A 24,032-nucleotide genomic window follows, 5' to 3' on the forward strand; every position below is an offset into this window, starting at 1 on the left:
TATTGTTGTCCCTGGTGGCATCTGTCACAATGCTCATGGAAGGGGAACCTGGGATTTGTTTTCTTTTGTTATGAACATAGATCTGGGCTCAACATAATTTTTTGGCAGAGAAGGGTATTTGTTTTGCTGTGCACTTTTCTTCATCTGCTTGGTGTCAGTATGTTGTCCTTTAAAGACTGGATGTGTTTTGCTGTGGAGCTTTTAAGAAAGTCCATGTAGAACTTTCTGTTTGGTACTGATGTTTTGATTGATGTGAAGAGCATATCTGAGTGAGACACAGCAGGTATTATCTGTGCAGGGTTAGCATTTCCCAGTGTTGGAGGATGTTTGCTTATAAATGTCTTTACAAGCCTCTTCCCTTACTGGCTGCTGTAGGACTGGCACTGGTCTCAGCACGTGTTTGTGAGCCAGGGTTTTTATGTGTTAGCTGAAGGAGCTGCTTTTTGTTAAAACTGAGTTTCTATTGAGGGAATTTTGCAAATTCTTATGAGCTTTACTCCTCAAAATGAGGCATGTTTAAAACTAATTGGAATAATCTATGTAAAAACATGGAAAAGAAAGCCTTTGCATGGTAAACCTCTTCTGTATCGTGTTGCAGCTTTGAGTAATAGAGCAGTGAAATCCAGTCTGATTAAAATCAGTAGGAGTCTTGTCAGGATTTTCGTCTTAAGACTTCTAAGCTATACAAGTTAACCAGCCTCTTAAATGAAATTAATATTAAACATCTTACTCTAATTCCTTATTTCCTGGGAATTACAGCAGATATGGAATATATAAAAATAACTTCTTGTTCAGTTCAAGAAGTTAGAGCAGAAAAGCTCCATTAGCGTAAAAAGGTATTGCCAGCTGAAAATGAGTTATGCCGAGGTTGTTTGATAATGTCAACAGTAAAATTCAGTGTGTATGTATATATTTGTTCATCTGTCTGTCTGTCTATCTATCTATCTGTAATTAAGTGCCACACTTGATGGGTTTTCAGTTCAGCTGCTGCTTGCTGAAAAGAACATTTTCAGGAAATGGTCCTGCCTGAAATCGCTCTTAGCCTTTATTAAAGGCATGAAAGCATTTTTAATTTTTTCTTCAAAGTTTTCTGAACTCTGTTGAGAAATATTTCAGAGAGATGTCACAAGCACTATGTACTGCAGTGGCTTATACATCACAGCTTTTAATGGTGTATTAGAAGTATCTTTGCTGCATTGTTACACTTCTTATTTTGTTTCCCTGTTTTCTGTTATGATGAGCAGCCTAGACACAGCATTTGCTATTCTTCCCTTTCTATTCTCCCATTTCCTAGAGAGTGACTTGCTTTTCAGAAGGAGTTTTGCTGGGGCTCCTTGTTAGCTGGAGATTGCATGAACTTGGGAGGTGTAGCTGGAGCTCTGTCAGCCTGACTGCCTTCATCTCTCTGAGCTTGGAGAGCTTCTTGCCAAGGGAGAGGCAGACACCAATCACCTGTACAAAGCAGCAATGACTTTTAAAGATTAAGTTCGGGGGAAGCTTTACCTGCTTTGTTCTGCATGGTGATCAAAATACTTCCATGGTAAGATGTGATGAATGCAAACTGAAATTTGGAATTTCCTCAAATAGTGGCATTTTTATGGGACATAGGGAGGTATGAAATTACTCTCTAGCAACATTAAAGTAGTGAAAGTTAATACAACTTTCTTAGTTTTATATATTTTAATATTATGTAGTTACAAGTATCCTTTGATTTATTATCTATTTGAAATCTATAGGCACTTAATTAGAAGGGAAAGCATTAACATTTAGTTTATTATGAAAATTCATAGCTTTTGTGATGCATCAAAATGTAGTGAATCTTTCTCTTTTTATTTAAATCATGCTTTGCTTTTCAGATATTCTCAGTGCGGGTTGAAGCAAGAGATGCTTGCTGAAACTAAATCAGGAAAGCTTTGTCAATTCTGTTTAGTCCCTGACATGAGTACCTTTGTGCTTTTGGTGCCTCAGGTGGCTGCAAAGAAATTGGAAAAGTGCCTAAGCAGCAGTGTAATTGAAATTCAAGAGAGGTTACACGTCTAACCTGCTTAGGCATTCTGTAAATCCCATTTTCCTGCATCTGTAGGCAGTGGATATCTTTGGAAATCTGCTTGATTATAGTAACTAAACAGAGAAGACCCAATCTCTACATTAGAAACTGGCTTATTCTTCTGTAAGGGCAAGCTGCTTGCTGGATTTGGCACTTGCTCCTCAGGCCAGGAAGATGGAGAAACTGGGAATGTAAATGTTAGGTCTTGGATAAGTGCAATAGAAACCATCTGAGTGACAAGGTCCCACATGCTGCCTTAATATAATTTCAGCATCATCTGCATGTCTGTAGGGTAAAATATGGGGTTACACAGACCCACTGGCTTCTAGCTGGACTGTTTGTGCTGGACCATTTGTCATGGAAATGAATTGCTTTGCCTCAGCTCTAGCCAATACCCCGATTAGATGTTGGGTTCAGTTGTTGCCTCTGGCACAGAGGAATTACTCAGGGCTGTTTCATGCAAATGCACAGATTTTCTGGGGTTAATAATGCACTCTCTTTCAGTGTTTAGGAAGTCAGACCCTCATTATATAGGAGGAGGGAACTTGGGTAACAGAAAGATTTGAAAATAATGAAATAAAATATTGAAGTTTCTTTTCAACAATAGTTTTGCTTTCTGCTATAGCTGGAAGCAATTTAAGTTGTTTAGTGGGAAGTTTTATTTTCTCAGCTCAGCTTATTTTATTTGCTTAAGCCTGTTTGTTGATCACAGGGGGCATTAGAAAAATTGTGATTCTTTAAAATTATTTGTTGCACATAATTAGATTATTGTAGTCTTCAAATGTCATCTAAACTAATTATTGAACAGGCTTATTTTCCACTGAAATTGCTAAACAACTCTTTATATAGAGAAGAGGGAAGTAAATTTGATGTTGTGTCTGGAGACTGTTAAAATTTTCTGCTGTCAAATTTGTGCAACCTGTTTTGTAAAGAAACACCTGGGGAAATGTACTTTTCACTAAGTGTGTGGAGGAAGCAGGGGAAAGCCTTGTGGTATCTCTGTGACAAGTGTCACTTCCATCCAAAAATCATCATGGGGAAAAACAGCTACACTGAAAATGATGGATTCAGTGGAAAATAAGCCACCTGAGATTAACTGCTGCCAAGGAAACATGGCCAAAAGGTGAAGGTTTCAGGGGAAACACATTAGTGGTGCTTCTGCTGAGGTTTCTTTGAGGTAGGGATCAGGTCCTTGAAAACCAGGCAGTCTTGCCAGCAGCTTCTGTTTCCAGTAAGGTGTGCATATACATGCATGATGCCAGGTATGTGCAGAGAACGTGTTGGAGACCTTTGTAATGCTGCCAGGAATTGCCTGAAAAACCAATTGAAACAAGGCTGGTGAGCCCAGAAACAGAGTCAGCTCTCTTAATGCTGCCTGAAGTCCTTTCATGAGCATTCTTTGTGTTGAGGACAGTTTTTTTTCCAGGTAAGATACTAGCAGTTTCTTTTTTCAACATAGACAGGGCTTGCAGTCAGAGGAGTGGGGGAAAAATACAGAAAAAATGTCACATTACACATATTTACTGTTTACTTTTTTCCCTCCCTACTATTTCTTCTTTTGAGAAACACCTCGTTTTAGAACATAGTGTGTATGTTCTGGAACCATACTGTGTATTGGAAATTGCTGTTCATATGCTTCACTGGGCCTCTGTGTAGTTTCAGTGCAGAACAATGGTCTGATGTGGTGTACTGTGTACCTGGGCATATTCCACTGCACAGAAAAGGGCCACTGCCTGCCCTTTTTACTGTTGCAAAACATGTTTACATAGGAAGGCTATCAATGAGATTACAGAAAGTATCCAAATGACATCCATGTGTGCAGCAGGACCAGTCCCAAATGGAGCAGTTGGGCTGTTTTCCTGTTTTAGCAACTGGTGGGGCTCCAGCAGTGCTGCTGGGCTTTTGCTCACTGCTCTGCAAAGGAAGAAGCTCCCCAGCAGCACATGGGAGAGAACAGTGTCAATGTTTGGGGCACTTTGGTAGCATTTAAATGTTTTAAGCCCGAGAGGCTGTAATTCCTTCAGTAGTTTTCTTGATGAGGATGGAGTTACCTCATCATTGCTCCTCTTGCGTTTGCCCAGAGCTGCTGTCATCCTTGAGAAGGCTGTCTGCAGTTTGGTGTGCCTGGTGCTCTTGCACACAGCTTGCTTGGCTCCTCAAATGGCAGGGGAATCAGCTTCATGCAGAACAGGTACAAAGGCACTGGGGCTCCTGACATATGCCATAGCAAAGTGAGTGGAGCACTCACCCAGAAAAAGTGTGATCTCCAGTTCTCTCCTCAGCCTGGGAGGCTGGGTAAGTGCTGAGTCTGGCTGCTGAGCTCTTTGTGTGTGAAGACACTATTGAAGAGTCACTAGACCAGAGTAGCAGCAAGGGAAAATTGATTTGCTGCTGAGGCCCCAACTTGTAAAAGGACAAGTACTGAGTTTTGCTTAGTTTCCAGCAGTATTTATACTTCTAGTAAATAATCCCTTGATTTGTGATGCATGAGGAGTGCTTTCAGCAGAGATCCTGTTCTCATCTGATTGCATTTTGAAAGACAGGATTGTGTAGATGTCAAAACCCAGGCAAGAGCTGTGATTGTGAACCCTGGTCACGGTGTGTGCCTTTCAGCAGGCAGGTGAAACACCAGTCCCTGCACAAGGACACCAGCAGGGATGAAGCTGAGCTTGCCCCACTGTCATTTTCTTTGGATTGCTTAGATGAGCATGTCAGAAATATGGATTGTCCTGTGCTCCTCTCACAAGGCCCCAGTTATTCTAGTTAGGGAATTTAGACCCCAATAGGTTCTATTATGAAAGGCAAATACTGGGTGGTGTTAGGCCAAAATTCTTTGGAGTCCTTGTTCTGAGCATTTATTTGGTTCACATGTGTCCATCATGTTCTTTGTGAAGCTTTGAAGAACTTCTGGTTGGTCTGATCTGGTTGGTTTTTAGGCATTGCTGTTTGGTTGGTACTGGTTTGGTGGGGTTTTATTTATTTATTTATTTATTTATTTTCTAAATCTGTGTAATTGTTAAACAAAGAGGGAAAATATATTTAAAGAGCAAAAAGGTTCATAATAAAATTCTCCATTGCAGGAAGCTGAAGAATATTTGAATAGTTATACTGGCAGAATTCTTGTTAACTAGTTCTGTTCGCCCAGTGTATCTATTATTGCTGACTGTAACATATTATATGTCATATGTATGTCATTATGTAATATGCCATCTCCCAAGGGCAGCCAGGAGACAGTGCTGTTCTTCTGTCCTTCTTTCTGTTGGGTTTGTTTTCGTTTTGGAGAGGTGAAGAGAGAGCAAATGCATATTTAAAAGTTTTGTTTGTTTCTGGTTTCACAGTGACTGCCAAAGTGATGCCAAAGTATCCAGAAATAGATACTGTAAGTATTATATGCTACTGTGCCTGGCCCTTTAATCTCTTTTAAGAAATTGAATCTTGTCCTTCTGTGCCCAGTAGATGTTGCTGTTGAATCAGTAACTGAAAGAGGACAAGTAGAAAAATGCTTTAGGAGCTCAGAAGGTTTTGTAAATATTCCAGTATCTTATTCAGAGAAAACAGGCTGCGTAAAAGAAAAAACTAAAAAAAAATGCAGTGTCCATATTTTAATTTATATATATTGGCCTGCAAATCTGTAGCATAAATGAGAAGTAAGAGTTGTGTGCATAACTGAGTTACTGGTTTAATGTCCCGTGGAAGAACTGCACTGAAAGTGGATTTTTTACCTTGCATCTTCATTATGATTTTACTAAGTATTTGTATTTATATTCTCTTCCTGAGAAGCATGAATCATACCAGTCATGGTGATATCTCTGTAGCATGCTACCATTTTGCAAAGCTATGCTGTATGATCAGAACAGGCATTCTTGTAGCCTCTTCCAAGTCAGCACTGTTTCTTGGAAGCTGGAGCTTTGCCAAGTTTTAAAACACTGTTTTTAGATGAGAACCCATTGCATGGGGTGGGTTTTGCACAGTTTTACTGAAGGAGACAAAGCAAGGGAGGTAGGTCACTTTTGGAGAGGAGACTGGAGGAGAATAAAGGTGCTGTTTACTGTTCAGTAAGGTCATGTATAGGGGAAGCTTTTTAAAATTACTTTCTAATGCAGTCTGGTCTTCTAACAGAGTTTGAGAAATAGTTTGTTTCTGAGACCAAAAATGTGTGTGAATAAAATACTGAGTAGACAAGTAAGCTCAGTGCTGAATTTTCATTCCCTGGTGTATGGGAAAACACCTGCAGCTGCTGGTTTCCTTGGTTACAAGTTCACTGCAAAAGCTAAATGCACTACACTAAGCCTGCCAATTGTGCTGCATTTGAGAAGAGTTTAACATGCACACTTGGACCTTTTGATACGTGAGTTTCTCAAATGCTGTGTCATTTACGCTGTTCTCGCATAAAATACCTGATTAAAGGAGATGTGCACCATGCTTTGGATTTTGGACAAAACTACAAAAAAGGTTGGTATTCACAAGTCTAAACATGGACTCTGTGTGTGTGTGTGAGTGTGTGTGTATGTAAGTATTTCCTTAAAACATCTTGTTTTCTAAATACTTATTTTTAAAGTCTTGCCTTTTAAAGCTCGGTGCTATTGTTTGTATATTGTTGTAGTCTTAACTGCTTTTTGGAGTTGGAGATCAGAAAGCTGCTGAAAGGAACTGCTAGCACATATGCCATATAATAGAATTTTGGCAGAACATTGGCTTTATTTGTGTAAGTAATTCAATGTGGGATACATGTATATGTTCTCACAGATGAGTATTTTTGCTCTGACTGAAAGGAGTATGATTTCATACGTTGTGTTAGAATATTTTAGTGATGCTTATGATTAGCTTCAACTGTTTGAGCCAAAGAAAAATCTGTGGAACAGTGTGGTTGTGTAATTGTATCAGAAAGAATTAATTTAAAACTGGTATTGTTGTACTTTAAGAAAGAGAAACTCCATTAAACAAGTATCACTAAAGAGTTGGATTGTTTTTCAGCAAGTGTGTAGCTTCATGTGTGTACCTGGGTCACGAGTATGTGAAACAGAAGTCATATTTGTGACTGCCTTTCTGTTTGTAAAAGGGTTAACCGAATATATTGGGAAAATAACATACAGTACTGAGAAGAGTAGGCTGTATAAAAAACCACAACACATATTGACAAAACATTGTAGCTTGTCAAATATTATAGACATCTGGCAGTGACTCCATGGTGGGATTGCTTTCTATAATAGGCTTCAAAATGTTTCATAAACTCCTTTTCCTTTCTAAAAGCAGGCAGCTGTTCACATGAAATTGGGTATGAGTTTAGTCACTAGACCCTTTGCATTTGGGGTCTTATTCATGAGTGTAAAACAACCTTTGAATGTGAGACCTTACTGTGTTTGCCCCACAGATAACATTGCCTGTCATTAATGAGGTACATCTTTTTAAAGAGCTCTCTCTAGAAAAGACTTCATGTTTTCATGGACTTTTTTTTATTACTATTTGCTTTGGGTTCTCTAAGCTAGTAATATTGCATTACAATGGTCCATGTGCTGTGTGTACAAACTGAGCCTGTTGGGCAATTGAGGAGGTGGGGAGAGCAGGCAGATACTGTTTTTTACATGAGAAACTAGTTTTTAGTTTTAAGTATTCCCTTGCAAATGTCAAGGGAGAAGAAAAGGGGCAGAAGGAGAGTGAAAGAACTATTTGTACATTGCAGTTATTCACATTCTGTCTTCCAAATCCCATCATACCGCTTCTCGCTGCCTGTACACTTTCAAAAACCTATACAACAAATATATTTTTTTCTATTGTAGAGCAAACAGTTTAGTTTCTTGAACAGCATGCTGCCTCATTCCATGAAAGCAATAAAAGTTAAACTGTCTAAAACTAGTCTGCTTTTTGAGAGCTCTTTGCTTGCAACCCACTGCACCACTGGTAATTACTCTACAAGATATCCCATTTGCACATGCATGTGACAGTGAAGAGAAATCTGATACTTAAACTGTTATTCTACTTCATCTTTTTATACATGTAACTTTATGCTATGGAAAGCCTTTGGGTACTTAAAGAATCTCTGATTTCTGTATTTGATGGCATAATTTCAAACATTATTTGTTTGTTTATGGTTATGCATTTGTTTGGTTTTACAAAATAGGGCCTTCCAGACAAAGTTACTTAATGGCTTTTGCTTTTGTAGCAGGGGATGCTAGCAATGACAGATGCAACCATGCTAAGAACTACAGATGCAAAAGTGAATATTTCCTTAATGACTTTCTTATTTTTCTCTAAAGTGTTTGTTTAGAACTTGAAGGAAGTAAATGGGTCTTAGGGGGATGCTAATGCACACCAGCCTCTAATGGCCAAAGAGACTCTTCCTTTCATCTGTGTTGGTCTGGTACAGCTAAAGCTTCAAGTCAGGCCTTCCATGGTATCTGGTATCCTTAAGCCTCTTCTTTATGCAGCCCTTTGGAATTCTGCTTTTAAAGTACATTTCGTAATGCTCCTTGTTCTCCCTGCTGCTTGTCTGTGCTCTCCTGATACAGTGACAGTATTCGACCCTAAAAATATCCTTCCTCTTGGGTACACAAGTAGGAATGGGGAAGAGGATCAAAGCCTTCTTCAGGGATTCAGACATTGCCGTGGCACTGATGTTTTGAGGCTCTGGGAGGGAGCTGGCAGTGGAAGGAGTCAGTAACTTAGGGCATTTTGAAACTGATCTTGTGAAGAGAAGAACTCTGAGAGCAAAACTGCAGAAACACACTTGAAGCACTTGAGAAATGGCAAAAGTATAAACCCTGAAATTCTGGGAAATCTCACTTCAAACTTCTAGATCTCATAACATGTAACATGACTCAATGAAAACAGATAAAGTGCAAGAGCAGCATGATTACAAAGCAACTGCTGAAAATACAGTGTTGAAGATATTTTGATTGCACTACTTGGTGCATCCTGGTGATTAATTACCAATAACTTTCTGCAGCTGACCTGACTGTATAGCATTAGGAACAACCATGTCTCCTGAGTTGGAATAGGAAATGGTATACTGTGCTCTGGGGGATGAGTCTCTCTGTGAGCCTGCCCCTCTGTGTTAATCTTTGTGGATTTATGGAGCCAACTCTTGATCATGGTTGTGATACTTTTGTAAAGTATCTAAGCATTATAAAGCTTAAATTATTTGAAAGTGAAGGCCATGAAATCTCTTACGTGTCATAGGTATTTTATCAAGAAGCATTTTCATTTTACTGCATTTTAAGTAAGTGAAGAAAGCCCCCCAGCATTGTATTAAGTTTCTCACTGACAAGAGAATCCTTGTTAAGTATTAGAAATTATTCTGAAGAGTCAAAGAAAGAAAATAGGAAAAAAACAGTGATATGTAATCAAACCAACTAGGAAATGTATACATTCTTGCTTATATTTTTCTGTCCAAAGCAGTAACAGTTCAGGACTGTGGTCATTCAAGAAAACTAACAGTAGTACTTCCATAAGCTTATTGAAGTGAAAATTTAATCTTTCTGTTTCAAGAAAGCATGAAATGGTGGTTTACATATGGCTTACAATATAAAGAAATCAAGATGACATTTCTCTGAGCTGTCATTTTCCCTCAACTACTGAGGTTTTGTGCAGACCAACTCCAAGGAAAGATCAACTTAATTTGGCTTGTTTCAGAAGTACCATATTCCATGAAGAATATTAGATGGAAAATAAAGGAGACCTGGAAGTATTCACTATTGCGTACCCTAATTTTAAAAAAACCCACAAAACCAAACCAACAAATCATTGTAAATTGGATATAATGATTTTTGCATGTCAAGAAATTGTAATTTGAAATTGAAAAGAAATTGAAAAAATTGTAATTGTTTGCAAGACATTTTTTTAGAGGCATTTTTCCCCTAGCTGGAATCTCCTGCCACTTTTGATATTTGCCTTATTAAGCATCCACCAACAAAAATAAGAAGGTAATGCTATTTTATTTATTGAGGATTGTTTGCATTAAAATAGATACGGCAATAAGTCTGTTAAGGAAATATATAGAGAGAAGTTTTCAAGCTCTGTTGTGAAGGACACAGCAGCACCATTGGAGGTCCTGTGATGAGTGTGAGCATTCTGGAGAAAGATTGACATCATGTTTGGAGCTTGGCCTCTTTGGCTGCAGGTGAAATATCCTTGTGGTTGTTGGAGATTGTTTTCCTATTTCTAGATGTTTTTTGAAACTTCTTAATTTTTTCTGTTTTCCATAAAGAGAAAGCCAAGTCCTTTAAGAGTGCTTGAGGTGCATTCCAGGAGGGAGGCCAGCATCCAGTGGGGAATGGTAGGCAGCCTTGGGGCAGCACATCTGCCAGAGGTGGGCAGCTCAGCCAGACCAGCCACAAACTGAACCTTCCCACGTCCTCAGTGCATTCCCATAGCATTGCACTATTTCCTTTTCTACAAAGGGAAAAGCTCTCTGTCACCCTAAAGCTCCACTGAATGCTACTTTTTAAGATGTACAAGTGGAAAAGGACAGTAAATTTTAAGATACATCTCGTTCCATCCCTGGAGGTATTTAAAATCTGTGTAGATGTGGCACTTAGGGACATGCTTAGTGGTGGACTTGGCAGTACTAAGTTAATGGTTGGACTCAATGATCTTAAAGGTCTTTTCCAACCTAGTGGTTCTGTGATTTTAAAAAAGTTCCAAATTAAACTTGACATCCTTCTACTGTGTCCTTTATCTGTGGTAAAATTTGTCAGCCTGTTCCTCAGGGGTAAGCACTTCAGTTTTATTTAGTGTAATCAAGTTGAATGGTCCTGGAAATACCCTACATTTATTCTGAATACTTTTTATATCATTGATTGTATGTGAAATTAACAATTGTATGTGGCAGTTAAATATCACTTTTCGTTACAGAGAAATTTACTGAGTGTTTTAAATCAATCCTGACTTGAATGGTAGACCTGCTGAACTTTTATGTGTGCAGCTCGTTCTTTTGAAATAGGGATTTTTACAAAGTAGGGCATGTCATGAAATTTTGACTTTTAATACTCCAGGTCTGAGCACACACACATCACTTCATTTAAAGCCTAATACTTTTTAGAAGACCTCAGAGGTTTGAGCTCTAAAAAAATGTTGGACAGACTCTTTTGGAGGGAAGAAATTAATTTATGGCCCTTCTTCCAGCATTTCCTTTGAAAAGAAAATCACCTTGACAGTAGAACACAAAAGGTGTTTTCTGGATCAGTTTAATTTCAGCATTTACATACATTATACTAAGTCTATGAAAGAGTATGACTGTGACATCTCTGCATCTATACCATCTATTTAATTATCATGGTAGTAGTATCTGATCTTCTAAAACCAGAGCTCCCTGACATCCACTATTTTATTTTTCTACATTTAAAGTACTGTGCTTTCATTTCTTTTAGGGGTTGGAGTAGTTTCCCTTGCGAGGTCTTTCCTTTAACTGTCCATACATATGGAAGTGCCCCAGTGAAGGGAATAACAGTGATGCTTCATTTCTTTCCATATCACTCCTTTTTGCAGCAAGTTCATTTCCTGCTCACCTTTATGCTTTCTGTTCTTGGTCTTCCTCACTTTCTACACAAAGCACTTCCTTCAACTATAAAGATATCTCAGTAAACTTAGAAAGGAAGAGTCTTACTTGGCACTGCATTGGCAAGAGGCAACATTCATTCATTTATTGCTATGCCTGCTTTTAGAGGAGTGCAGCTGTGGGCACATCTGGATAGTTTAGCTCCTCAGACTGAAGAAGAATAAAAGACTGGAACACTGCTCAGCTGGAGCAGGGGCAACTGGAGGTGTTAAATAAACTCTTTCAAGGTTGTTGGCTCTGTAGTGATTACTTAATCCCATGTGGCAAAAAAGGACAAAGACGAAATCTGAATGATGCATTTACAAAGAAACTTGGTACTCTTTAGAAACACAACAGACTAGTAGAAGAGATTCAAATTACATTTCATCCAAGCAAGGGAGGCTGGGGAAAAAGAAGGCCCTGCCTGTTATGCTAGGAAGTATTGAAACCTGTGATCTGGTCAATCATTTTAAGTTAATTCAGGCTGAAGAGCTTAACTACAAAACTTCACATAAGTATGAGGAATGCTGCTCTAGCGTGAAGCTGAGACACAGGTTATGAAAGAAATGAAATATGGAAAGTTAGTCACTGAGTTAAGCTTTAAGAACTAATGTTGATGTATTTGTTTTTTGCCTTTTTTTCAAGGAGAGGCTAAATTGCAATTGCTAGGGGAACAAGCAAGCTGTATGGAGAAGACTGAAAACAGGGGGAGCTGGATTGTAGCAAGATTGGGCTAAACTGGAGAAGAGGCAATCAAATAGAGATGATTATGTTGCATTTTATCTATCTTTTACTACTTCTCAGCCATGGGCCTGAGCAATAATGGAAAAGGAAGGGGAGTGTGAAGCTTTTCCCCTACTGCTAATACTTGGTCTGGGTGTCACCTTGGCCTGGTCCCTGTGTGGGGCTGTCACACATCCCAGATGAGGGAACCTGGAGAGCAGCTGCTAGGAGTTCTGTATGGCACTTACTTTCTCAAAGGAAAGTTTATTGAGGTTGAGGAAACACTGCTGACTTGATGGAGATTTGGTAAATTAATATATTAATTAAACAAGGCATAAATTTGATGGAATTATTCTGTTAACTGCTCTTGCACATCTGAGAGCTTCTTTAGTCTGTTCTCCTGTATGAATGAACCTTGCCCATACTCTTTGTATGAGTGAGTGTCAAGTTTTTAGGAAGAAAAACTTTGATTTTTTTGTTTTGCCTCCTTCCTCCATGCATTTGCTAAGTTCTCTGTATTCCTTAAGATTGTGAATGTAGGAACAATTTTCTCCTTGTGAAAGAGTGAGGTGTTGCCAAAACCAGAATACTGCCATCTCTGCTTATGAATCCCAGTTTCAAATCCCAGATGCTTTACATAATAAAGCCTAACTGGGCTGATTACCAAGAGACCTCAGTCATTCAGGGAAATAAAAGGGAAAAATCCCTTTGCTTCATGGAGGAAGAACTCGTGCCAAGAGGAGGTTGAAATGTTAAAAATGCATTTTCTGTTTGGATCTTTCATATCAACTGTCCTGTTTCCCTCTTCTTTCCCCTTTTATTTAAGGCTGGGGATCAGTATCGCTCTTGTGCAGTGGGTGCATGTGGCAGTCTTTTGTAGGAGCTGAGAGGACCTAAATTTATGAAAACCACATTCAGTGGGTCTCTTCCCTCTCTGCAGGAGCCCAGCTTAGGTAAGTCTCCCTGGCTATGTCTGCAGTGTCTTTAGAGAGCAGTGGTGACAGGGATGCTGTAGCTTCATTTTTTCACAGTCTATAGAGTTTTGTGGCATTCAGGCCGTGGAGAAAAGAGTGTGCAGACTTGGCTGCCTGATGTTGCCCATGTGGTACCACTAGAAAGCAGTATGGGATGTTTGGCAGGGGATTTAGCTCCACAGGCATAAACATCCATATGCTCTGCCTGTTCCCTTTGCCGCAAGCGCTGTGGTAGGGAAACCTCTGTGTGTTTGCAGTTCTTGTAGTCCTGCTTTACAGTCGATACGTGATTTTTCTGCTGCTGCAGCCACTCTCAGGCTCATAGAGAGACTAAGCTCCTATGGGTTAAACTGGAAGCCCTCTTGTGGATTAGCAATTGAATGAAAAATGAAAAATAGAGAGTTTCTTTAGGTGGTCAGCTTTCTGTGGGTGGAGGGGGAGTTACTGGTGGAGAAGAAGCAGGGATTTCTTCAGGGGTTCCAGCTATTCAACATAATTCTAAATGAACTGGAAATGGAAAGAAAGCATGGAAAGATAAAATTTGCAAATATGTGAAAATATTTATTCAAAATAGTAAAATTCAGTGCTGAGTGCAAACCGTTGCAGGATAAATTGGTGGTGCTAAATAACTGATCAGTAGAGAAGGTGAAATTAATTGTTTGTACAAGCAATACAGATGAGAAAAGAAAATACTATTCCATAAGCTAAGCTGTTACCCTCACTGAGAGACCTTGACTGGCTGTGGGTTGCTCCCTGAAAACAGCAGCAACTCCATTGGCATTCAGTGTTGGTCCAAAAGGCAAACAAAACATTACAAACCACTGAGAGGGAAACCGAGAACAACAAAATCCTTATGTCGCTGAGTAATCTCTGCTGTGCCTGCTTGTGGCATACCATGTCCAGTTTTGTTCCCTTTGTTAGAGTAGAATTAGTGTTCGTGGAGGAACGGTGAAGGCAGTCAGAGGTGTGGGGTTGCTTTCATACAAATAGGAACTAATTAGTGTAGGAAATTTTCTGTCTGGAAAACAGGCAATTGGAGGAGACATAATATCACCTACAGTGGCAGTCTGTATGGTCATGAATGGCTTGGGGATGTGAAAAGAGAGTGTTTGTTTCCTGTTCGTTGTTGGTTTTTTTTTCCGCTGCTTCACAAAAGAGAAACTGGGGCACACAGAAAACTTTCAGGAAGGTAGTTTAAACAAAAACAGTTTTTTACACAGCACATAATTAAATATTCGAACTCACTGATGACTGATGTTATGGAGATCAATGTAAAGTTAAAGAGAGATCTTTCAATATATTGTTGAAAGTATCTTTTGCTCAAGCAAAACTCATTACATGATTATAGGTTAATGACTTATGGTTACCGGTTTGGCACCCTGCATGAGTGGATAGTATATTACTTCTGGAACATTTTCAAAATAGCCACAATTTCTTGAAAAACTAGGTAATGCTGTTTGGGTGAAACTGTTTGGAAATAAAAGATGTGTGATGTTGATGTGTTTGAACAGGATTTGCCAAAGACTAGAGTCACAACCAGAGCAAAGAAGAGAACTGAAGGAAAAGATAACGCTGTTGTTGCTTTCAAATCCAATAGGAGTTTAGAAAAAAGTCAATACAAATCAGGTCAAATATTACATCCATGTAGCTGTAGAAATCGATCGATTAAATTCTGCAATGCATTTGCTCCTTGCTTATTATCTTTGCAGTTTCACTGAAAGAAACAAGACTACAGACTATTTGAGAAAAAATGTTTCCAATGCATTTTAAACATGTAAGATAGAACTGAAAGGCTGTGTACTCCTCAAATTTCTTTATTAATTCCTCTGTTGCAGCAGAGGCTTGCCTGGGACTGGTGAAGATACTTTGCTAAAGGTAACACATCAGCAGAAATTAAAAATCAGAATTCCAGAAACAGCTTGAATTTTTAATTACAAAAAATAATTTAAAAGAATCATGTTGTACCTGAATAATTACAACATCTCCTGTTGTATTCAGAGACTCTCAGTGCTAGAACTGGGCATCAGTCCTTTAACTATTGAATTTTAATTAGGCATGAGATGTGTGGGACTGAAATGGCATGTTTAACTCCATAATATGGTTGTCATGATGATCTGCAGACGTGTGGGGATCAAGTAAACACTTCAAGAGCATGAAAACTGCAGTAGCTCTTCCCTGAGATATACTGATGATGTATTTTCAAGAGTGTTTTGATTCCATAGTTAGCTCACGGTCAGATAATGGATTGATTGGTGTTGCAAGAAAGCTCAATTCTCCCTGTTTAGAGCTGATTTTAATTAGTTTAAGGTCTGTTTCTTTAGTCTGACTGAAGGTTGTTCATGAAACCATGGATGATCCTGTTTCAAACCAGCAGAGATCATAATCCCACATTTGGTTAAGTATCTTGAAAATACTCTCTGTTTCATTCAGCAGAGAAGCTGTGCCAAAGCTTCTTACTCAGGAACACAAGGCTGCCTGATTTCCCTGAATGAACATGATTAAACCACTACATGATCACAAATAACCCACTTTTAGGTAACCTAACTTTCAGCGCAGCTAACTAACCCTTTCACATGGATGCTCTGCTCTTGCCTTGCATGTTTTGAATTTGTTTGAAGGTGTAGAAGGTATATGTAAAGTGGCAGTGTTGGTGTAACTGAGGTTTAGCCAGCATACTGGAGTTCTCCATTCTTTTTGCACAAGTATAAGTTATTCTGTGCTTGTGATTCTGAAAGTTGGCTAGTTGATGGGGTAAAATTCACTACATTTTTATCTTCCTTTTCATTTGTTGTTTCACTGAGAAACCCTGTAGAAAGATGGATCTTTGGTATATGGGAAGCTTAAGCAGTCTGCTGATTCTCTGAGGAAAATATGAAATTACTGTTGAATTGAGGCAGGATACTCAGGTAAAGCTGGGACTGAAGTGGCACTTTTCTTGCAGTAAGTGCTTATAAATGAATAAGTTTGCTGCACTTCTTGCTGCACCAGGAAACAGTGTAATCTTACAAGTGAACTTTGCTGTTCTGCATATGCAAAAATGCCTTAGGCCCTTAACTTGCTGCAGTAACAAATCCCATTGGCTATCTGACATCTGGAGTTCACCCTGGGCTGTCTGTGGATGCAGTGTTCTGTCACACAGCCTTTGTATCAACGTTTTCTCATTAATTTGCTTCTCCTGGTTCACTGCTGGCATGGCCAGAGCCTGGCCTGGGAATCGTGGTCTCCCTGCTCATCACTTGTTCCTTTGCATAAATGCAGTCTCAAATGGCAGTCGGATACACAACATACTTTTTGTGTACAAAGTTCCTACAGATCCTGTTTTTCAATGGTAATACTTTGATATGGAAAAGCTTCACAGAAGACTTCATTTTGTCATGTCTATTAATATTGGAAATGGAAACATATATAGCTCTAGTCATATATAATACATGGAGCTACTCTAGGCCTGTTGTACTTTGAGTGGAAATAATGTAAATGAATGTAGCAAATGAATTATCTAAATTAATTTTATTGGCAGAGGAAGCCCAGATAGTTTGATGGGTCCTTTTAAAAATTTTTTTAGTTCATTATTTCTCTAATGGTATTGTTGAGAGTTATGAACAAATCATCATAGCTGTCCACTTATTTTCTTAGGAAGGGCTGCCGTCTCTTACCTGCTGTGTGCAATCTGTGGGAAAGAATCTTTATCTTAAATAACACAGCAGAGTCCTTTTAAACATAACAAAAAACATCCCTTTTTCTTTTAGCCATTGATAACCCTTTGTTTATTTCAGTGGTTAAAATACAAGAGAATAAAGCTAAAACCAATAGGATGATTGGAAGAGTGGGAAAATTCAGCTGCCCATCAAAAAAAAATTCAGCTGCCCAAAAACATGCCAGTAATGAGATTAAGTAGGCATCAAGATAATCTTTAAAAAGAAAAGTGTTAAAAGCCTCATAGTTTAAAAGTTGTAAAACAGTGTATAAAGGCACTGAAATCAATTATGAAGAGCAGTTGTATAGAGGAGCATTGTACTGCTTTCAGACTTACAGGTTTATCTGTATCCCTACAAGTTTTCCAGTGGTTACTGTACCCTCTGTAGTAAATGGAAGTTTACTGGTTTGGTTTTCCTGGCTGCCTTCTGCATATGGAATATGCAGAAGTGCATATGGAGATATATATACTCCATATATATATATATATATACACACACACTCCATACCCCTTGAGGGGTCCACAGAGCCCGGCTCTAAACCCCTTTGCCTAAGGTGGGAATACAGTTGCTGTGGTGGAAATACGGATTTCGCGGAGTTACAAGACTGCTGCAGCACAACATTTGAGCAGTCAAACCCCTCCAAAGAGTCCAGAAGACAGCTGTGTTTAAAGGAAATTCTGCCGTGTTTAAAGGAAATTTGAAGTTCCCAGCCTTCAAAAATGACCATTCCAACCCGAAGGCGAGGGCATCCTGCGGGCTGGGTGAGCGGGATCTCCTTGGCGATGTCAGCGGGAAGGCATTTGCTGCGCAGCTCCCCATCCCGGCGGCACTGGGGCAGGAGGGACGGTGGAGGGAGGGAAGGTGGAGGGAGGGAAGGTAGCGCAGCCCTGGCGCTCACGTGGGCGCGGATGGGGCGTTCTGGAGCTCCCGCTGGATGCAGCGCAGCGCTTCCCTCCCGGCGCGGCCGCACGGCGGCTGCTCGGCGCTTCCCATCCCCTGTGGCGCTTGAGGACTCTGCAGACCCACAGCCGGCAGGGGAGAGAAGTTCGGAGCGCTCCTGCTGCCATTCATTCCCATCCAGGGCTCTGGCTTCCAGCAGCGCCCGCCTCGCCCAGGCGCTGCCAGCAGGGACCGCGGGCTCCTGCCTGCCTTTGTGCCGAGCGATTGAAATGCAGGGCTGCCGAGCACTGCTGTAGTGGGCTGGTTTGGGGATTTTTTTACCCCCTGCTTCCTTTAAACCTTGAGCGGGGGGGCATGTTTGCTGTGGATTCTTTTTGTTTTGTCTGAGAATGAGATGCTGGCTGAAAATTGAAGAAATGGCCCTAGAAGAATTGATGCAAAGATTAAATGCGGTTTCCCAGTGCGCTGGTAGGAGGAGCTGCTGGTCTTAAATTATGTGTTGTGTGGATGCTGTTAGTGATTTTGTAGGATTTGCAGAAAATCCTGGTAATCTGACTAGCTTTCTTTATGCATGCTCACATTAATAGGAGAGAAAACGTTAAGAGCTTTTGTCCACAGGTTAAACTTTTGTTGATATTACCACTAATTGACATTTTTTAGTTAACATTTTTAGCTTAGATATTCCTGAAGCATGCTTTAGAAGATCGTCTTGAGTGCTTTTGGGTAGCTGGTAGCCCAGTCATATACTCTAAATGGGTCTTGATTCCTTTTTTATCTGACTTGGCTGTACCTAAGTTGGGGGAATTACAGATTTGTCTAGTGGAACAGGTCTAATAAGAATTAGTGAAATGCTCAGCTAACTGTAGGGCACTGCAAGCTGGTTTTTTGGGGTGGCTCTAAACTGCACTTTCATGAGAATGAAGAGTTGCATGAATTAATCATGGTAAATGTAGTTTTACATCTGTACGGATTAAAAATTGCAGCAGATCTGCCAAAATGGTTTTAGCACTGTAGAAAGATAATGAAAACTTCTGAGATGTTAAAAAAATTGTCCAAAATGTAAATGCTTATATGTTCAAAACTAGAACTAAGAAGCAGTGTACGATAAGGTGATCTTTGATTAGATATAGGAGTCTTTTCCTGGCTATGGCTTATGCAGAGATGTGAACATATTTCAGAATAAAATGTTACTTGGAAAGACAAGAGAGGTGTTTTTTGCATCCTTTGGAACTGTCTGGTTTGCCCTTTATTCTTGGTTGACAGATTACAGAAGCCTTGCATCTTCTTCTCATGTGAGGCAAAACAGTGGTTTGAAAACACAGAATATTTAAGGTATTATTCATTGCAGCATCAAAACTTCGAATTTATCTGCCTGTTTTTCTAGTCCTCTGTTTCCTTAGGGTGACTTTTTCATCTTTTTCAATTTCCATGTGTTAGAAGGAGATAATTAGCAAGATGGCTGATGCTGTAGTCTGATGAACACATAGATTAAATTACAAATGTGGAATGAACAGATCAGCTGTATCTGTTTTCTTGGATAGGGAAAGTAGGTATTTTGCATTCTTAATAACATTTTTTTGGGGAGAAAACAAGATTTAATCTGACAAGAACAAGCATTAAATTACAAGTAAAGGTCATATATATACTATTTCCCCCTTCCTTGGTTCTTTTAAAAAAAATATTATCTTTCTATTATCAAAACATGTCTTTTTTAAATGTCTGGATATTTGTTTCATTTCCTGTTTTGGTTTTCTGAAAGCTTAAGAAGAAAGGCATTCCGATATTTGCTAGGGCATACTGTCTGTTGCAGTTTATTTTAGGAATTTGTACATTACTTTTTCCACTCCCATGAAATTGTTGATCTAGCTTTTTTGAGGCAAGATAAATTTTAAGAGCGTATAGTGGAATTGGTTGGGAATGTGGGAGCTTTTTCTTCCTGAACTGAAGGAGAAGGAGCCTCCTGAGTGGGAGGTTTGCCTGTGACACTGCCTGTCTCTCAGCTGTGCAGCTGCAGGTACACTGTGACCTTCATGTAAGCCACCAGCAGCTCCCAACGCTGTTTTCATACTGCTGGCAGGCTCTGACCATGTGCTGGTATTTAGCTTGTTAAACTTGCATATTTAAAGAAAAAAAAAAAAAAAGAGAGAAAAGGCAGCCTTTACAGCTAATTTCATGTGGTTTAGCTGGTCCATCTCCTCCCCCTTCTCTTTCTCCCTCTCTATTGTAATCCTTGTGTGGGTATTCTGGGGCCAAAGGCAGCGCTTTTCTGCAGCCAGTGGTTGTATTTATAGGTGACTGTTTCAGGTTTCCTTTTTCCTTCATCCCCCTCCCTCTCTTTTGCTTTCTAAGGGTGCTTAGACCATTTCTCTGTCGCTGTCTCCCATTCTTGGGCTGTACACTGTCTTTGGGTCAAATTATCCTGTCTTGCTTCACAGCAGTTCTGTTGATTGAGAAACCTTTTGTAAGCAAAGATTTCCTTAACAGCCCAAGATCATGTTCAGACTTTTGCAATAGCTCCCTGCTCAAGAGTAATTGAAATGCAAAGGTTCCCCTGGCTGTCCCCTGGTGCAGCTGTCCACCTTCAGGCATCAAGGGGTTTTCTCCTTCGTAGGATTCTAGATTAAAAAAACCCAAATAACTGTTCTTCCTCATTAGCGTGTATTTTTTTTTTCTTTCTGAATGGTACTGCAGGCAGGCTGAGATTCATCCCAGGCAGTTTTAAGCTTTTGAGTCAGAAGAGGAATTCTCCTAAAATCCATGTGCACTGAAGAGAGAGAAGGGGGCATGTTAAGAAGGGAAATCCTCTCACCTTCTGAGATGCACTGGTATTTCCTTTGACTGGGCAGGGGGCCTAGAAGCCTGGAGTAGCTCAGCTCCTAACCTAGCATCTCACAATGCCTGAGGTAAGCCTGGGTGTGTCTGTGATCTTTCACTGTTGTACCACGACAGCCTTTGTGCGTCTGGCTGCTCTCCCGCTGGCAAGTGCCCTGTGTCAGACTGGCACTCTCACAACCTTTCTGGGCTACTCATCGCTCACTGCCACACCAGCACTTGCCCTAGCGCTCCTCCTGCTCCCTCTGCTCTGACTAAATTCTGATTTACTCACATTCCCAGCCCCCATGGCAAGTTACTGACCTCTACTTACTCTCTCAAGGGTGTGTGATCCTCTCACTGGATCCCTCGAGTGCCTCTGGATCCCTCTGCCACACTTCACAAATCTGGACAACTTTCTCTGGCAAAGCTTTGGTTGATTATTTCTCATCTTCCTCACCTTCACCTCATCCTCCAACACATTACAGATACATTATCTTCTGCTTCTGGACATATTTAGCTATCAAAATCATGCTCCCTGGTTTAATATTATCATCTGCTTCATATTCCTGCTCTGACTTCTTCTCCACAGTTCAAAATAACCTTTTCCAACAACTGTAAAGGATGTTCCCATGGCATCTTCTTTTATTTTTTCCCAGATATGCTCTTCAGTCTTCCCAGCCACTTTTCTTCTATCAGATGGCCACCTGGACTTCGATGGGCAGCTTTTGCTGTTCTCATATAAATTGATAAAACACGGCAGAAATTATTTAAAAAAATTCTCTGGATGTTTTTTTCTTTTCCATTAGAATTGAGGGGCTATTTCATAAAAAACTGAAATTTTCTGAAATACTTGATACTTAAAAAAAATTTCCTATTTTTGTCCATGGTTATTGTTTTGATGGATAATGGCATCATTTCTATTCATTTGGACGTAGTTTTTACTTTTCTTCTTTTTCAGTTCTGTTGCTTTGTTAAATTCAACCCTTTTCCACAAATTTCTGTTTATGGGTAGAACTTCCCCTCTCCGTGGAAGGAGAAGCCTGAGATGATAAATAGTTCTGACCTGGGACCTCCTGCATTGTCCATATCACTGACTGCCGTGGGGGTTCTGCTTGGGACTCTCTTTGGTCTGACTGACACAGAAACAGTGTTAAGGCATCAGCTCTCAGTGTCAGTCCCTACCCTACATTTGCATCATCTGGAAGCCTTGCAGTGACGTGTTGTCTAATTCGTGCAAACAGGCAGTACAAATCTGACATTCTCAGCCTTAAGCTTGTGGAAGCCCCACTATAATGGCTTCTTTCCACCTTGGAAAAGTGCCACTATTACAGCTACCATCTGTTTCCTCTCTTCAAACACCATTTTGATGGTCTGCAGAAAGAAGAAACATCTGCAAATCAAAGAAGGAAAACATGTGGTTCGTATGCAGTGTTGGTATTTTAAATACAGGTAGCATCCCGTCACCATTTCAGCCTCAATCAGTTTTCAGTAGCTCCAGATTTTCAATCTTATTCACAATTTGGGCCCAAACTTTACATTACATCTCCTCAGCTTTCTGTTAGACAGGCAGGCTTTTGAATTTTTGAAGGCTGGCTCACCTGTCTTGACAAGTTAGGCACAGATATAGGAGGAATGGACTGGACTCACACACCATCTCCAAGCACCCAGCATCACTGGGGTGAGCTGGCTTACTGCAAGAGCAGGAACATCCTCAGGCATACTGAAGGAACATTTTAAAGTTGTGGGCAGGTGGAAGGACCTGTTCTGTGTTTCCTCCCCATTCCTACACTCTTGTGAGCTTCCCTGCTCTTTCTTACCTTTGTAGCTTCTGCCCTTGGTTTGCTTGATTTTTCAAGTTTGGGAACCCAAAAAGTCTTTCTGTGTGTGGCAGAGTGCCCTGTGTTCTTCTGTTAATTTGGCAAGCAGGCAGGTCTGAGCATGAAGGCATGGATTTACTACTTGGCAACTTTGTCAACTTTCTGTATATCTGATAGAGTTGGAGTGATCCATGTGAGAGCTCTGAAATTGTTGGCACATCCACTGTGCCCAGGTGGCATTTAGTGGTAATGGGGAGTATGTCTGCCTGGTATTAACTTGCTGCCCCTTAGGTTCAGCTTTTCTGCTGAAAGTAGAAAAAGTAGGGATGCCCTTCCTGACGTGAAGTTTAAAATTTTAAAAGTAAGGGTGTGAGCTGCAGTTACACAGACACAATTAAGCATTTAGAAGTGGATTGCTCATATTTCCTATGAGGATGCACTGCCATGGCTCCTGGGAGCACCTGCATGGTGCTCCATTTCTTAGGATATTCTGGCCTAAACCAAAATCTTTATTGTACTACTGAAACAGCTGAATCTAGTGAAACTAGTGGGAGTAAGGTTCAGAGATGGCAACACTATCTCTTACTGAAAGGAGCTAGCTGCCTTTTTGGGAATCAGAGGAAAAACATTTTGATGAACATTAGGGTTGATTACATTTTATTTTTAACCAAGCTATTGTTGCTTGAAGATTGTGTCCCAAAACATTTAATTGCAATAGGGTTTCTTTTTTTATGTATAACTCCTCCTCCCCCCCCCAAAAAACCCTCAACCACTTGACTTCATATCCGTATCCATGTGCAATTTTTGCTGAACTACAGCAGGAAAATTGAAATCTGGATGGATATCTTCCAACACACACAGGCCAAAATAAGTATTAAACAGTAAATGATGGCACATTTAGAATGGCTTTTCAGAGGATTGCAGGGTGCACATTTGTCAGTCTCCAGTTTATGGACTTTGGGTATATATACTTAAAGCTTGCAGAGCTGGGAAAGCCCTGCCTGGATTTAAGTACTTAGTGATATGAAAGAAGAAAAAAGCCTGTTACTTTGATGCATTTTTATTATCATGGTGGCTCAGAATACCTTCTTGGCAAGAGTGCCTGGCGCAGCTGCTTGCCACGCTTCCAACGACAGAGCGCCAAGCTGCAGGATTACCTCGTGCATATCAAATTACAGGGAACTCCTGCAGAAAAGGAACAGCACAGAGCAGGGATGGGGTGTCTGCATGTAACACAGGCTGGGTTGTCTTCAAGGTGTTTGCTCTAAGCTGATGTGTTGAACAAAGCCTGGGAGCAGGAGGTGTTTGGGTCACTCACTTTTTCATTTAATGAAGGAGATCAAGCCAGCTACTGGAGATTTTGTTGTTTGTGTATCAGCTGCAACAACTTAAGGTTTCTAGGATCTGAAACACTGCATTTCAGCTTGAAGTTTGAGCCTGCTGTTTTACAATATCTGGCTTAGTTCCATTGTTTCTTTTGTCTCGTCCCATTAAATAGCAGCTTTTATTTCAGACAGAAAGAACAGGATC

At 40.1% G+C, this 24,032-nt stretch overlaps 1 protein-coding gene across 7 annotated transcripts in view; it reads left to right on the top strand.

The window, feature by feature from the left end:
• MCF2L (MCF.2 cell line derived transforming sequence like) overlaps positions 1-24,032 on the top strand; it is a 144,224-nt gene that overhangs the window by 5,128 nt on the left and 115,064 nt on the right. The window contains exon 1 of one of the 7 annotated variants that reach the window (XM_085053182.1): positions 13,237-13,255. The exons of 5 other annotated variants lie outside the window; for them this stretch is intronic. Coding sequence is in view for 1 of the 2 variants with exons in the window: in XM_085053174.1 (XP_084909300.1) it covers positions 18,261-18,339 (79 nt within the window). In the remaining variant the exon portion in view is untranslated. Of the gene's footprint in view, positions 1-13,236; positions 13,256-17,924; positions 18,340-24,032 lie in introns of those variants that run through there. One more of the 7 variants, XM_085053174.1, reaches the window with a different exon arrangement.

Source organism: Lichenostomus cassidix, chromosome 1 (genome assembly GCF_008360975.1).
Source record: "Lichenostomus cassidix isolate B80296 chromosome 1, HeHo_3.0, whole genome shotgun sequence".
NCBI classification, from domain to species: domain Eukaryota; kingdom Metazoa; phylum Chordata; class Aves; order Passeriformes; family Meliphagidae; genus Lichenostomus; species Lichenostomus cassidix.